At 41.6% G+C, this 15635-nt stretch overlaps 2 protein-coding genes across 2 annotated transcripts in view; both read right to left on the reverse strand.

The window, feature by feature from the left end:
* Nucleotides 1-14505, reverse strand: part of ndst2a (N-deacetylase/N-sulfotransferase (heparan glucosaminyl) 2a) — a 56939-nt gene extending 42434 nt beyond the window's left edge. Inside the window, exon 1 of the mRNA XM_085427240.1 lies at nt 14348-14505. The gene's annotated coding sequence lies outside the window, so the exon portion shown is untranslated. The remainder of the gene's footprint in view (nt 1-14347) is intronic.
* Nucleotides 9466-11293, reverse strand: LOC146656494 (uncharacterized). Its single transcript, XM_085427242.1, has 2 exons — nt 10799-11293; nt 9466-9912 (listed from the first exon to the last, which is right to left on the reverse strand). The coding sequence occupies exons 1-2, from the start codon at nt 11056-11058 to the stop codon at nt 9642-9644; spliced, it is 531 nt and encodes a 176-aa protein (XP_085283368.1). The 5' UTR covers nt 11059-11293; the 3' UTR covers nt 9466-9641.
* Nucleotides 14506-15635: the final 1130 nt, after the last annotated feature.

A 15635-nucleotide genomic window follows, 5' to 3' on the forward strand; every position in this document is an offset into this window, starting at 1 on the left:
CTTGAAATAGCCGAAATACCTTCACACTACGGAACTTCTATGGCTCTTCCGTTTGACAATCTCTCCGGCGTTGGAACCATCATCTGTTTTCTCTTCGGTCGCGCTCGGTTGATTTTTCTAGTCGGCACACTCATTTCCTCCATTACCCGCTGGCTGCTTCCCAAACAAACACACGTGCGGCTTGGCACTTGTGCTGTACGTAACAAGTCACGCGACGTGACGCTGCGGCTGTGATTGGTTCGGCTCTGCGCTACTTAATTTGGATTGGCTGACCTTTTTTTTTTTTTTTTTTTTTTTTTTTTTAAAGAGGAGAAGAGCGGCGAGGTCTATCGCGATAGTTTAATTTCTCTATCGAGTAAAAGTTATATCGCGATACATATCATTATCGTTCTATCGCCCAGCTCTAGTGCAACGATAGAAGTTCACCAGGATGTCTGAGGACAGGTGGTTCTTCCTCAGAGTCCTCAAGAAGAAGAGGCGCTGGTGAGCCTTCTTGACCAGCTTGGAGCAGTTGGTCGTCCAGGTGAGATCCTCGGAGATGTGGACTCCCAGGAACTTGAAGCTGCTCACACGCTCCACAGCCGTCCCCTTAATGTGGATGGGTGGATGTGGGTCAGCATTCCTCCTGTAGTCCACGATGAGCTCCTTGGTCTTCTCGGTGTTAAGCAGCAGGTTGGTTCTGTCGCACCACTCAGCCAGATGATCCACCTCATCGTTGTCACTGATGAGGCCAATCACCGTGGTGTCATCTGCAAACTTAATGATGGTGTTGGAACCATCAGCAGGTCTGCAGTCGTGGGTGAAGAGGGAGTAGAGGAAAGGGCTCATCACACAGCCTTGTGGTACACCGGTGTTCATCGTGATGGTAGATGAGCAGCGGTTATCCAGCCGGACATGTTGGGGGCGGTTGGTCAGGAAGTCCAGTAACCATTTGCACATGAGGGAACTGATGCCCAGGTCTGTCAGTTTCCTGATGAGTTGTGAGGGGTGGATTGTATTGAACGCTGAACTGAAGTCTATAAACAGCATTCTGGCGTAGGTGTTGTTGTTGTCCAGGTGTGAGAGGACAGAGTGCAGTGCGATGGAGACTGCATCCTCTGTGCTCCTGTTCTGGCGGTATGCGAATTGGTGGGGGTCCAGGGTGGGGGGGAGACAGGATTTGAAGTGTGCTAGGACCAGCTGCCCTAAGCACTTAGTGATGATGGGGGTGAGTGCTACTGGGTGGTAGTCATTGAGGCAAGATGGGTTGGAGTTTTTGGGTATCGGGACGATGGAGGTGGATTTGAAGCAGGCCAGTAGGCGAAACCCTAATAATTTTGATCGTGACCTTTCTTCTGGTATCAAAAGTAGTCTCCTTGTACAGGTGGCTGCCATCATACCTGTTGCTTGTGTAGCTTTTCTTATTACACTTTTATTCTCCAGTCAACTCTCCTTGAAATGCTACAATACAACACTCTGAACAGTCAGCCTTTTAAAGCAGTTGAGTTCAGGCTGTTGCTTGCATCGGAAGTCAAAAACCTCCAAGCTGTAATCTTTCAGGCAGAGGAGTGACTTTCCATTGTGAGATTAAACATGTGTGAATCATGCCATCAGATGATATTTAAATTTGACCAATCACTACCCTACCCTGTCCATTCTGAGAATAAGAAAAAGTTAGGGGTGGGGTTGGACTTTATTCGTACAGAAAGGCAAAATGAAATAATGTCATACTCTAAGATACTGGATTTCTTATGTTCATGATCTATAAGCAATAACCATCAAAATTAAAACAAAGACTCTAAGTAGTTCACATAATATACAAGCCTTTAATTAAATCACATAAAAATGTAATGATATTCAAATTTTTGTGACACACCATTTATTCATTCATGAGCTCCTGTTGAGGAGGTACACGGACTGCACACCTTTAAGGTCAGTCCGTGAAAATATTGTCAGATATAAACTGGTCTGTGGCACAAAAAAGGTGGGGACTGCTTGTTTATAGGTCCTATCCACTGAAGATCAAAAATGCAAGGAAATGCATTAATTGATACTGATCAATATTACTATTGGATCATATCTAACTGTGTTGACACTAAAAGTGCCATTTTCAACTACCGGTACTCCAGCTGACACAGAACTTTACACGGCCCCTCCCCTCAATAGCATGAACACAGATGCACACCTTAATGCTAGTCAAATAACAATAATAACAAATCCCTGTTCATTGCTATGAACAAATGCATGTTTGTGCAACAGGTATGCAGGTTTATGTGTATATGAGCCTGTTTAAAATCCCTAACTGTGTTACCAGAGAAATCAGCTGGCTCCATTACCACAGGGCCAGGTTTTAATAGCTTCACTCTCATACACAAACACTTTCTCTTCATGAAAATCACCCCAGGGCCTTCCTCTTAATTATCAAGTCTTATCACAAACATCAGGAATATATTCTCAGGACAAAATTAGGCATGTGCTTACAGCACACCACTAATTGTATAGCCATTCAAGAAGAGAAATGAACAAGTGAGACTTCAGAGGGGAACCTTACAAAGGGAAAATCAGCTTTTATAGCCGGCTCACTCATCATTTAAATTTTACCACAAAATAACTTTATAGTATGAGGGGAAAAAATGTTTCCTAAAATACAAAACTGCAGTCACCGTTTGATAGTAGATTCATTCTGAAGTGGAACAGTGTTGTTGTGCCCCATCAGGTTGACCCTCTATGTTAAAATATTGCTACTCTGAGTGACTGAAACATACAATTAGGTCCATAAGTATTTTGACAGTGACAATTCAGAGAATTTTAATTCAAACAATCAAAATCAGACGACAGTACACTTTCTGCTTAAATCCAAAAACTAAACCAAAATGATGAATTAACAGGCTCGCATTTTCAGACAGTCAAAAGACACTAGACAACTGAATGTTAAACAGTTCTCACAGCCAGATGACAAATAAAGCAAATAAAAGATCTGCAGTGGATTGCAAGTTTTAAGCTTGAACAGCTTTCCACTGAAGCTCTCATTAAAAGATCCCAAAGTGATGGCCATGCAAGTGAAGAAAGCTGACATTAACCCAAATAACCCTCCGTCTCAGATACAGTAGGTTCATTTAGAAGTGATGTGGTGCATGAATGCACTGGCTAGATCAGGGGTGGGCAATCTCAGTCCACGAGGGCCGGTGTCCCTGCAGGTTTTAGATGTGTCCTCGAACCAACGCAGCTGATTTAAATGGCTAAATTAGCCCCTCAACATGTCCTGAAGTTCTCCAGAGGCCTGGTAATGAACTAATCATGTGATTCAGGTGTGTTGACCCAAGGTGAGATCTAAAACCTACAGGGACACCGGCCCTCGTGGACTGAGATTGCCCACCCCTGGGCTAGATCATCAATGCCAAAAGGTCTGAAGGAGCACAGAAAACTACTAAAGGGGATGATTGCAGAATAATTTCCACTGTTAAGAAAAAACCCTTTACAACATTATGGAAGTAGGAATATTTTTGTCAAATGAAGGGGAATACATTGGCTTTGCCACAGACCAAACCACAAATAACATTTAGAAACAGAAAGACCAAATAAGACTTCATCACAACATGTCTGAGAGAGCCTGCACAACTCTGGGAAATAAAAAGCAGAAAAATAGGATAAATCTGCAAGACAGTGTTAAAAATATATAGAGGGAAGATAAGGAACGCATAGGAATGCATAGGTAATGACCTCAACCATAACCCCACGAGTACATCATCACCTGCGAATGTTATGCCATAGTGTATGTGTCTGCCAGTGGAACCAGGCCATGACATGACTGCTAGCAGAAGTATCAGGATGCATTAGCCCCTTTTCCGTTTGTACCTCCTCGGATTGACTCGGCACGGTTCACCACAGTTTTCAGGATTTTCCATCAGGTCGTAGTACCTGGTACTTTTTTTAGTACCTGCTCGGCTGGGGTTTCAAGTGACTAAAACAGGTACTAAAATGTGACGTCGTCAGACTGCATGGCATTGATTGGGTGGTTAGTAGTGTCTGATTAGTCATGAGTGTCTCAGCTCAAGAAAATCATAACCGCCATTTTTTAAACTCAGCAACAAAGGGAATGGCTACAAAAAAAACAACGCCGTGACCCCCACGAGTGTGACGAAAAGCTACAGACAGAGCAGCAGGTCGCTTCAACATCCACCTTTGTTCTAGTGTTTGTGTAGCATATTAGGCAAGGCAAGGCAAGGCAAGTTTATTTGTATAGCACAATTCAACAACAAGGTGATTCAAAGTGCTTTACAGAGACATTAGAAACAAGAACAAATAAAAAGCGTGATTTAAAATTGATTAAAACAAGCAAATAAACTAACTAACTAATTAACAAACAAACAACAAACAACAGTATATAAAATCAAAACAGATAAAATCAGAACAGTAGATAAAATCAGTAGTTAAATGTAAGTTTTGAAATTTAAGCTTAAAGTGTGGATTTGGTGCTTTATTCAAATGCAGCTGAGAACAGGTGAGTCTTCAACCTGGATTTAAATAAACTGAGTGTTTCAGCTGATCTGAGGCTTTCTGGGAGTTTGTTCCAGATATAAGGAGCATAAAAGCTGAATGCAGCTTCTCCGTGTCTGGTTCTGACTCTGGGAACTGATAAAAGACCGGATCCAGATGACCTGAGGGATCTGGATGGTTCATACTGGGTCAGGAGGTCATTGATGTATTTTGGTCCTAAACCATTCAGAGCTTTATAGGCCAGCATCAGAACTTTAAAGTCTATCCTCTGACGGACAGGCAGCCAGTGTAAGGACCTCAGAGCTGGACTGATGTGGTCCACTTTTTTGGTCTTAGTGAGGACTCGAGCAGCAGAGTTCTGAATGAGCTGTAGTTGTCTGACTGATTTTTTAGGTAGACCTGTAAAGATGCTGTTACAGTAATCAAGCCTACTAAAGATGAATGCATGGACTAGTCTTTCCAGGTCCTGTTGAGACATCAGATCTTTTATCCTTGATATATTCTTGAGGTGATAGTAAGCTGACTTTGTTATTGTCTTAATGTGTTTTTCTAAGTTTAGGTCTGCATCCATCACTACACCCAAATTTCTCGCCTGGTTTGTGGTTTTTAGATGTATAGATTGAAGTTCTCTGGTGACCTGTAATCGTTTTTCTTTGGCGCCAAAGACTATTACCTCAGTTTTGTTTTTGTTTAGCTGGAGAAAATTGTGGCACAACCAGTCATTGATTTCCTCAATGCATTTACCAAGAGCCTGTACAGGGCCTCGGTCTCCTGGTGACATTGTGATATATATTTGTGTGTCATCTGCATAGCTGTGATAGTTTATTTTGTTGTTGTTTATAATCTGTGCCAGTGGGAGCATGTAGATGTTAAACAGAAGGGGTCCCAAGATGGAACCTTGGGGAACTCCACATGTGATACTTGTCTGCTCAGATGTGAAGTTACCTATTGATACAAAGTATTTCCTGTTTTCTAAGTATGTTTTGAACCAGTTTAGTACAGTTCCTGAAAGACCTGCCCAGTTCTCCAGTTGTTTGAGTAATATGTTGTGGTCAACTGTATCAAATGCTGCACTGAGATCCAGTAAAACTAGGACTGACATTTTTCCACTGTCTGTATTCAGACATATGTCATTAAACACTTTGGTCAGAGCGGTTTCAGTGCTGTGGTTCTGTCTAAAACCTGACTGGAAGGCATCGTAGCAATTATTCTGTTTTAAGAAGTAACTGAGCTGTTGAGAAACTGCTTTTTCAATGATCTTACTTAAAAACGGGAGATTTGAGATCGGCCTGTAGTTGTTCATTTGTGTCTTGTCAAGATTGTCCTTTTTCAGTATAGGTTTGATTACAGCAGTTTTTAGTGATTCTGGAAACACACCTGATAATAAAGAAAAGTTGACGATCTGTAACAGGTCTGACTCTAAAGTCTTTGAGACCTTTTTGAAAAAACTTGTTGGCAGGACATCTAAACAGCAGGAGGAGGAGTTCAGTTGACCTAAGATGTCCTCCAGGTCTTTGCTGTTAATAGGTTGAAACTGTTTCATGGTGTTTAAACAGTTTTTTGGTGGACACAGTACATATCCTGGATCTGCTGTTGATGTACCAATTGCTTGTCTAATTTTTTGGATTTTTTCAGTGAAGAATTTGGCAAAGTCATTGCAGGCCATGGTCGAATGAAGTTCAGCTGCCACTGACACAGGAGGGTTTGTTAGCCTGTCGACTGTAGAAAATAAGACCTGAGCATTATGGCTGTTTTTAGTGATGATGTCAGAGAAGTAGGACCTCCTTGCATTCCTCAGTTGTAAATTATAATTGTGAAGTTTCTCTTTATAAATGTCATAATGAACCTGGAGGTTTGTTTTTCTCCATCTGCGCTCAGCTTTCCTACACTCTCTTTTTTCATTTTTCACCAGTGTGGAGTTTCTCCATGGAGACTTTTTCCTTCCAGAGATAACCTTCACCTTAATGGGAGCAATAGTGTCCATTACATTTAACATGTTAGCATTGAAGCTATTGACGAGCTCATTGACTGACCCTCTGGGCAGGTCAGGTGTTAATGGGAAGACCTGGTTAAAAATTGCACTACTGTGTTCAGTTATACACCGTTTTGTGATCACTGTTGTTGATATATTTGTGTGGGCTGAGATTTTACTTTCAAAGAAAACACAGTAATGATCAGACAGGCCCACATCAGACACAGTAACCTTTGAAATGCTCAGGCCTTTGGAGATCAGTAGGTCAAGAGTGTGTCCTCTATTATGTGTGGCCTCTGTTACATGCTGAGTCAGCCCAAAGTTGCCCAGAGTGTTACTCAGGTCTTTAGTCCCTTTGTCCTGAGGGTTGTCCACATGAATGTTAAAATCCCCAGCAATAATTACACAGTCAAAATCAACACAGATCACAGACAGCAGTTCACTAAGGTCATTAAAAAAGTCTGTGCAGTATTTGGGAGTAGGGCCATATTATACCGTTCACGGTAATACCGGTATAATGTTAGGCAACGATAGGAAAATGAAATATCGCGATAGAATGGGAGTAAAACGCGCATGCGCAGTGCCTTTGTTTTCATACGCACATGGCCGATTGTTGAGTGAAACAGATGAACCAGAATTGGTTTGTAAAAATGGTGCAACTTCCGTGATGTGGAACTGGTTTGGTGTTTGTCCGTCAGATACACAACAAAGCACATTTTTTTGCAGAACATGCAAGCGGCCGTTGTTATTGTCGTATTTGTCGGACTAAGATGCTCTTAAATCTGGGAGTAATCTGGGTCCTAAACTCCGTATACTTCAGGTCAAACAACACTGCAGCATCACTTAGAGTTAAAAACTGTCTAAATTCTTTCATCTTTAATAAAACGATCAGCATTGCTGCTTTACCAGGTGTAACTATAAAGTTTAACTTCCAGGCATCCATGAAAACAAAAGTTATTACATTTAACGGAGTTAGAAGTTAGCAGGAAGCTAGCGGAAGTTAGCTCGCTAGTTTCGCTAGTTACCTAAGCATGATATTGCATGTTCTGACTGAGAGATTTCTGAAAAAAATCAAACGTACAGCTCTGCTATCACTTCCAACATAAATGAAGACAGGAAACTAAACAGCAGTGACGTTTGTAGGGTTACTGAAGTTGGGCTAGCTGGTATATAATGATGTGCTACGTGATCGCTAGCGACACAGCTATGTTAGCATAACATAAACAGTGAAGCTGGAGGACGAACACTAACGGTGTGTTCACACCGAACGCGATGGACGCGAATAGAGCGTCAGGTTTACATGTAAAGTCAATGGAAAGGCGCGATGACGCGCGATTGCAGGTCTCGCGAAAATTCGGAAGCAGATTTGCATCGCGAAAACGCCAAAACGCGTGAAACGCGCGTCAGTGTAGCGCGTCTGGCGCGTTTGACTCGCGAATAAAACCACGCGCGTGAGTTTTTGTGTTGCATTTTGTGCATACGCGCGTTTCGCGTCTACCGCTCGAGTTGGAAAAATCTGAACTCCAGCGTCAAATCGCGCCGCGACAACCAATCAGGAGCCTGGTGACGTGGCTGTTACCTAGGTCAAAGGGGCAGATCCAGCCAAAGCCTTTCATACTTCAATGGAGGGGAAGGCTAATCAATGCGGTAGCAAACAACTCGGAGCTGTACAACACCAGCTGCTTTCAGTACCGAGACAGGAATAAAAAGGACTGAGCTTGGAGGAAGATATGTGAAGAGATCGGGCAACCTGGTAAGTTCATTCATTTCTCTTTTGAAAGTTTTCACTGACCCGGGGAAGCCGCACAAAAGCTAGCAAGCCACCGCTATTTTCCCACTGACGTACAAATACCGTTCTGCTTTTATGCATGTTATCATTTAGGAATATATTTTATTGTTTATTAATAAACAGCACACAGTGGTCCCGCTGTTCATCCGTCACTGCTTTGCTTTTTTGCTGATTTTTTATTGCACAGTACAGCATTGCATTCTGCAGCCTGATTGACAAATCTCCTGCGCTTGCCAAATTTATCACGTTTGGTTTTGATAACCATCGCGTCCAATAGAAAAAACAGCACAAAAACACCCATAACTATGAGCCTCATTCGGAAATAGACACCTGCACCGTGAGGGAAAAAGGCGCACGAAAGTGGCGGGCAGATGAAGACAAACCGCGGCATAATAATACTTTTACGTTTTGCAATCTACAAAGGTTTGCACTTTGAGAATCAATTGTGAGAACTGTGACCAGGGGCTAGTTATTCTGAGAACCCCTGCAATAAATGAGGGACCACTGTCTACTCTACGATTATTATATCCAACCTGTTAACATTTAATACTGTATTGATAGAACCAACTGATTCTGCAGCAGAGCATCCCCAGTCCCTGAGCTCCTGCTGCTGCACCCACAGATATGTACAGCAAGCACTGATACCTTTTTAGTCGGTGGGATTCCCTTGTGATCACCTTTACTAAATATCTACAACCAATCTGATTATATCCTGTTATTGTTTTTTTTTTTTTTCCAATGTTGAAATTAAAATCTAGTAGCAGCCTTCTCATTTCTTTGTGTTTTGTGCTGTTTTACAGGCCCACAGAGGAGGACGGCTCCGAGGCAGATGAGGGACGGGTCCCAGGACGGTCCATCGGCGGTGGAGCTGGCCATCCTGGAGTCCCTGAAGAGGCCACACCAGTCTCCAATGGAGCATTTCCTCCTCAGCCTTGTTCCTGCTCTGGAGAGCAGCTGGTCCTTTTTATTCCTGTCTCTCTGTAAATTCTTATATTTTATATATTTATGTTTAATGTTTTTCTGTTTGAGACTTTTAATATTATTTCAAATAAATGTTTATAATGACTAATGTCTCAGTTCTACTACACAGCAAATGTTGGCACACGACTTGACACATGTAGAATTTATTTCATATTATACTAATGACAAAATATACTGATACAGTGGGATGCAGAAGTTTGGGCAACCTTGTTAATAGACATTATTTTCCTGTATAAATTGTTGGTTGTTACAATAAAAAATGTCAGTTAAATATCATACAGGAGACACACACAGTGATATTTGAGAAGTGAAAAGAAGTTTACTGGATTTACAGAAAGTGTGCAATAATTGTTTAAACAAAATCAAGCAGGTGCATCAATTTGGGCACCACAAAAAAGAAATGAAATGAATATTTAGTGTATATCAATGTGTGTGTCTCCTATATGATATATGGGGTGCCTTTGTCTGGATGTGCTTCCCATCCAGAGCTGCACAGCACAGAGGAAAGTTCCAGCGCTCCTGGAATCCCTCTGTGATGGACCGCCAGTCTCCAGGTGAAGGCACAGCCATGAAGTCGTCCACTAGACAGTCCCAGATGGACGTCGCTGCCTGGGGGGTGATCTGGCTCACCGTGGACACACCGACTCTGAAACTGAACGCGATGGTCCTGAAGGAGTCCCCGGTGACAAGGAACCTGGACAAAATTGTTCAAAATCAGTATTATGTGTACTGCAGTTACAAAATACATTATTCAAATTCCAAAATACTTTTGTGATGTCAGATATAAATCACAAAACTTAAATCTTACATAAAACATTTTGTAATTATAAGGATAATTACAAAATGTATATTAGATAATATCTAAAACAGTTGTTTTGTTTTAACTTTAACATATCATAATTTGATTGGTAGCAACTTTCACAACTACAGTGAGCCAATCACTCATAATTCCTAAACATGTCAATCAGGTAGGAATGAAGTAAGACATTAATAGAAATAAAGAGTTGTATGTTGACATGTAGCCCTTTCCTTGCTTAAATCATTAATATTTTTGAAAAATTAATCTGTGATAAGACAGCTTATCAAGATAGAACCATGTAACTAGAGATGAATCAAACTGTTCACAGTTTTATCTAACTCTGTTTTAATAAAGGCTGTGACCCCTGCTATAGAGTCTGACAGCTGCAGGGATTATATACAAACATTCAACTATCCCAGAATTAAACCAGGTCTAAATAAAAAGGAGTGAGTATCACTACAAAGGTTAACTCAGTGGTCCTAATGCTCTAGTTTGATATCAGCAAACACCGAGCGCATACATTGATGTGACACCACAGCCATGCTATCATTCAAACACTGATAACAGCATAAATCGAATTAAATCGGGACTTGATGAGACCTTCTGAGTATCACTAGAAATATTATAAAGAGTCGTCTCTGTACCACAGTTTGCTTTCAGTAAACACCGACAGCATTCACTGTTAGCATAGCACATCCATGTTAGCAGTGTATAACTGGATGGATTAGCATATTAGCACAGGTATCAATAAAGGACTACCGTATTAAATAGTTTTACTAACCTCAGGCAGACGGACAGGCGCTCTGCAGGTGGGATTGAGCGTCTGTAGTTGGTGTCTAGGCGGGCAATGCTGGGACCGACGAGGGAAAGCAGGTCCTCAAACTGGCCGACGGTGATAGCGCTGGAATCGGCCGTCATCCAGGCGCAGCTCCTGGAGCAAGTGGTGAAACTCACCAAACTGCTCATGCCTCTGGAGGACCTGATGGACCCAGGTACGGCGAGGACGTCTGTTACGCTGCTGCTCTGCTCTCCACAGTACATAGAGAAGGGAGACTCTCTCTTCAAGTGCTATCTCGATAGCTGCCATCTTGCAAAGATACCGGTCTGGCACAACTCCCTCCCACATTCCTCCCACATTTCCGGTTCACGCGCGTCAAAATATCATATTTTGACGCGCGATGGATTTTTCTTGGACACGCGTTGAGACGCGAATGTACACGCGTCAAATTAGGGGCGTTTGGGGCGTTTTATTCGCGTCCATCGCGTTCGGTGTGAACACACCGTAACACTTTTCCACTTATAAAAGTTAACATGAAGGTTCTTCATGGTTAGAAACAAATGCAATCGCATGGCAGGATGCTGTAAACGGACCAAACTTCAGTCAGGAGAACAACTGAGATAATCCATCCACAATACGAGGTTAGTCATTAATATACTGCAACAACATGGGAATAGAGCAGCTGCCAGAGAATTCAACATTAATGAATCAATGGTACAGAAGTGGAGGAAGCAAGAAGAATGAGTTTAATAAAGTTTGATTTATCTGACTGCTTTGTTTCGCTTAATGTGCCTTATAATCCCGTGCACCTTATGGTCCGAAAAATGCGTACTGCACACTGCAGTTTAATGTTGCAAAGCACCTCTTTTTAACTTCAGTGGATATTATACATGGTTATGCTCAGGATATGTCAGCCCATTTCTACTGGAAATGCCTTTTGGTTAAACTTTCAGCAAGGAATTTGCATTTGCACTGTTACATTTTTATAAAGCTTTAATGTACATAAAAACCAGCTTCTTGTTTAAGTGAAAATAAATGGAAGGTTGTCTTTTTGCGCTAGTAATGTTGTGGAGTTGTATTTTGTCTCGCATCAATTATATCGTCGGTTATATCGTTATCGCAAATTTTCAAATATATATCGTGATAAATATTTTTGGCCATATCTCCCTGCTCTATTTGGGAGGCCTGTAAACATTAAGAAACACAACTTTGGATGGGGCCTTCAGCTGTAAAGCCACATATTCAAAAGACTGAAAACTTCCAGGAGATAGCTGCTTACATTGAAATGATTCATTAAATAAGACAGCAACCCCTCCTCCTCTCCTGCTCGCCCTGACCTCACTGATAAAACTGTAGTTAGGAGGGGTCGTCTCGATGAGAACAGCTCCACTGTTACTTTGGTCCAACCAAGTTTCAGTTAAAAACATAAAATCAAGGCTGTGCTCAGTGATTAAATCATTAATTAAAAATGTTTTCCCAGCTAGAGATCTAATGTTTAATAAAGCCAACTTAAGTGTTTTAGAGGTATTACTTGTCCCCTCGTGTTTGGGAGCAGTCTGTGGCACACAAGGTATGTTTACTATGTTTAAAGATCTTTTAGAGTGCAGCTCTCTGTGTTTTGACCAGGCCACATGTCTCCTGTCACCTAAAAGTACAGAAATTTTAAAACCTTCTAGTAAACAGGGTCCCAGCTTCTCCTGGGACCCTGCAATGCGCAGACACGTTGCTATGACGACAAGCACACAAACAAGGTAATATTAATGTATACTTTATTGATCCCCACGGGGAAATTCCTCTCTGCATTTAATCCATTCACTCAGTGAAGCAGTGGGCAGCCATTGGGCGCCCAAGGAGCAGTGTGTAGGGAACCCCCAACCTTCCGATCATGGGGCCACCACTCTACCTACTGCACTATCCCTGCCCCAAGGTTTGCCCTGCCCCAGCAAACAAGGTACTACTGGGTCGTAATGGCAAACCAGTTGGTCTGAGTCGGGTCCTGTCGACCCAAGTAGGTACTAATAGAAAAAGGGCTACTGTGGCGTGTAGGGGCTATACTTTGATCAAATTCAGCCAAAAGCTATAAAACTGCAAATAGATTGTGATGCAACGAATACTACAAAAAGAACCCAAGAGATTCTCCAGGCAACTAAGAGGAACCTGAGTATTTTTCAAAGACCAAGGCTGTCTCAGCCCAAATAGAGAATTGCTTTAGTTAGTGAAGACAAAACTGAAGACAGAGACACAAACAAACAAACAGCAACTGAAGGTGGCAGCATGGCAGCAGTAAAGTCCTCCAGAGCATCTCAAAGGCGGAAACGCACCATGCCTGCTCTTCTAGTTTCTCAGCAAAATGAACAAGTCAAAGCAATTTGTTTTTCACTTCGATTTACGGAGTGTCTTCGGGTGTCTTTGAATTCAGCCATCTCCAGCTGATTAGTTTTATTTCCATCAAACCACATGGAAGCTTTTCATTCCTAATACATTACCCAGTCCATATCAGTAAAGAGATCCAACATATTTTTCCCCATAGAGATCGGATGTTTTTTCAAAGTGTTCCTGTTATTTTTTTCAACAGTGTATTTCTGATTACTTTTGTGCTTCTGAATATCGAGTCTGTGTAAAAAAAAATGGCTGCAATTCTTAAACAGTTAATGCATTACTTTTGTTAAATCCTTTGAATTTAAGCTCAAGGTTTGGACTTACCACATCTTCATCGTTAGATTTGAAATCCATTATGGTGGTGTAGAGAAGCAAAGCTTAAAAATTTGTCACTGTGTAACTATATATATAAACAATATATACTGTATTAAGATGGTCCTAAAATGGTGATGGTCTGGAGTGGAGATGACAACGATAAAGTAGTCTGATCAACCCTTTCTCAGGCCGCGTTCTAGATCATTTAATTTAATTTGATATTAAATCATATGTATTTGTAAAGTAGAGTCGGCGAAAGGGGTTCAAAGAGCGCCGAGTCTGCAATGCTACGGCTATTAGTGGTAATCCGAACAGCTCGGGTTATTTGGCAACGACCAAAACATCCAACCTGGTGTCGACAGCACCTCTGTCGCTGTGCAACATCTGGTCTACTTCACGTTACACTAGTGAAAATATGGGACTTGGCAGTAAACCAGACACAAGGGTGCCTTCTCAGTGCACATACCTGTCGGACTCACCACACTATATTACATGAAGGAGGACATTTGAAAAGCAGCACGGCAGCAAACTAACTCTTTAGCCTGCTGAGTGCATACGCAAAGCTCGCTAAGGTTAGCTTAGCTAAGAACAGCGTTCAGTGTGTCTGGGTAAACGTCTAACCTATAAAACCGTGGCCTGACCATGGCTTCCTGGTGGTTTTATCTCATTGTAGTGCAGGTATATCCTTGAGTTGTCCAGCCGCTAACAAGGATTCCCAGTACAAACACCAGTCCCCTAACTACGGGTATGACTTGTACCCACAGTTAGCTGCTGTGGCTATTAGAGCTACTCAAAATCCTGCAGACAACCGGGCTTCAGCCCCTAGGCCTTAGCATAAAATATGTCTGTGACGCTCACCTGTATTCATTGTCCACACACAGTGATCCGTCCATGGCGGAGAAGCACAACAAGCTTCAGTATTTACAGTGAGAAAGTGAACTTCGTTTCGTCGGTGCTCAGGTAGCCATCTTGGTTCTGCCGGGGCCTGGAGTCAACCAAATCCGTCACACAGGGGGAGGGTTTACAATCTGAAGGCCCGCGTTATTAATCCAAGAGTTGTTTTCGTAGACTGAAGACCAAATAAAGAGAACCGTTTTCCTGTCAATTCGGGAAATATCGAATGAGTGGACACACTTTTATTTTGAATAACTGAAGCTACAAAGGTTACATAGATTTGTTTTTGTTTCTGGTGTGTAGCACAGTGAAGTTCCCAGATGTGACCCGCGAGCAGAAGCAAAACACTAACATAACGAGTTTGTTACAAGAATATTGTCGTTTTACTTACTTACTTACACTAAAACACCTCAGTAACGATTACCTATCTGATAATATACATGCTGAACCCTTTGTTTTGCTGTAATCATCATCACATTATCTAATTTGTTCACCCACAGTTTGATTGAGATTCGATTCAGAATACTTTATGGATCCCCATAGGTAGGGTGACCATATTTTGATTTCCAAAAAAGAGGACACTTGGCCCAGTCATGAAGAATTTTAATAATACTGTTTTGTTTAAAGAAAATTTTAACATATTTAAAAGATGCCTTTTCTGTGCGGTTAATGAATGGTGAAATAAAAAATGTCATATAGGCTTTTGCAAGTCAATAAGTGCAAAAAACAAAACAAAAACAAACTTAAAAACCTCTGGAATTAAATAATGTTACAGAAATAATGACTCATCTGTATAAGAAAAATTACCAGTGAGGTACCAGTGAGGTATTGTGCAATGGTTTCTGATTTCTCAATTAATTTTGTTTGCATGCCACCATTCCATTTTCTCTGTTCGGTGGTTACTGAAGTCTGAGAAATGCCACAGTGCTGGATTTCATTAGCTTCAAGAGTGACAACAGCTTCAGTCTTGGTGCGGGCACTGCTGAACTTTTTAGCTGTGTTAAAGTCTGGAAATGCTTTTTTTTTTTTTTTTAGCAACACACTAGTGCAATCCATGGATCTGTAGCTATTGTGATGCTTAGAACCTATAATGAATGTAAAGGTTAAGGAACTGAGAAAAAGTGTTCTTGGTCATCAATCTTGAAGTTGCTTCGAAAATATTTTTATTATTTTTATTCCATATATTTTCACACATGCTACAGTTGTGTTGGGGATGGGTGGGTGGGGGCTGGAGCATATCCCAGCTGTCTTA

Source organism: Rhamphochromis longiceps, linkage group LG13 (assembly GCF_057381845.1).
Source record: "Rhamphochromis longiceps isolate RC_006_pf linkage group LG13, R_longiceps_female_GT1.1, whole genome shotgun sequence".
In the NCBI taxonomy this organism is placed as follows: Eukaryota; Metazoa; Chordata; class Actinopteri; order Cichliformes; family Cichlidae; genus Rhamphochromis; species Rhamphochromis longiceps.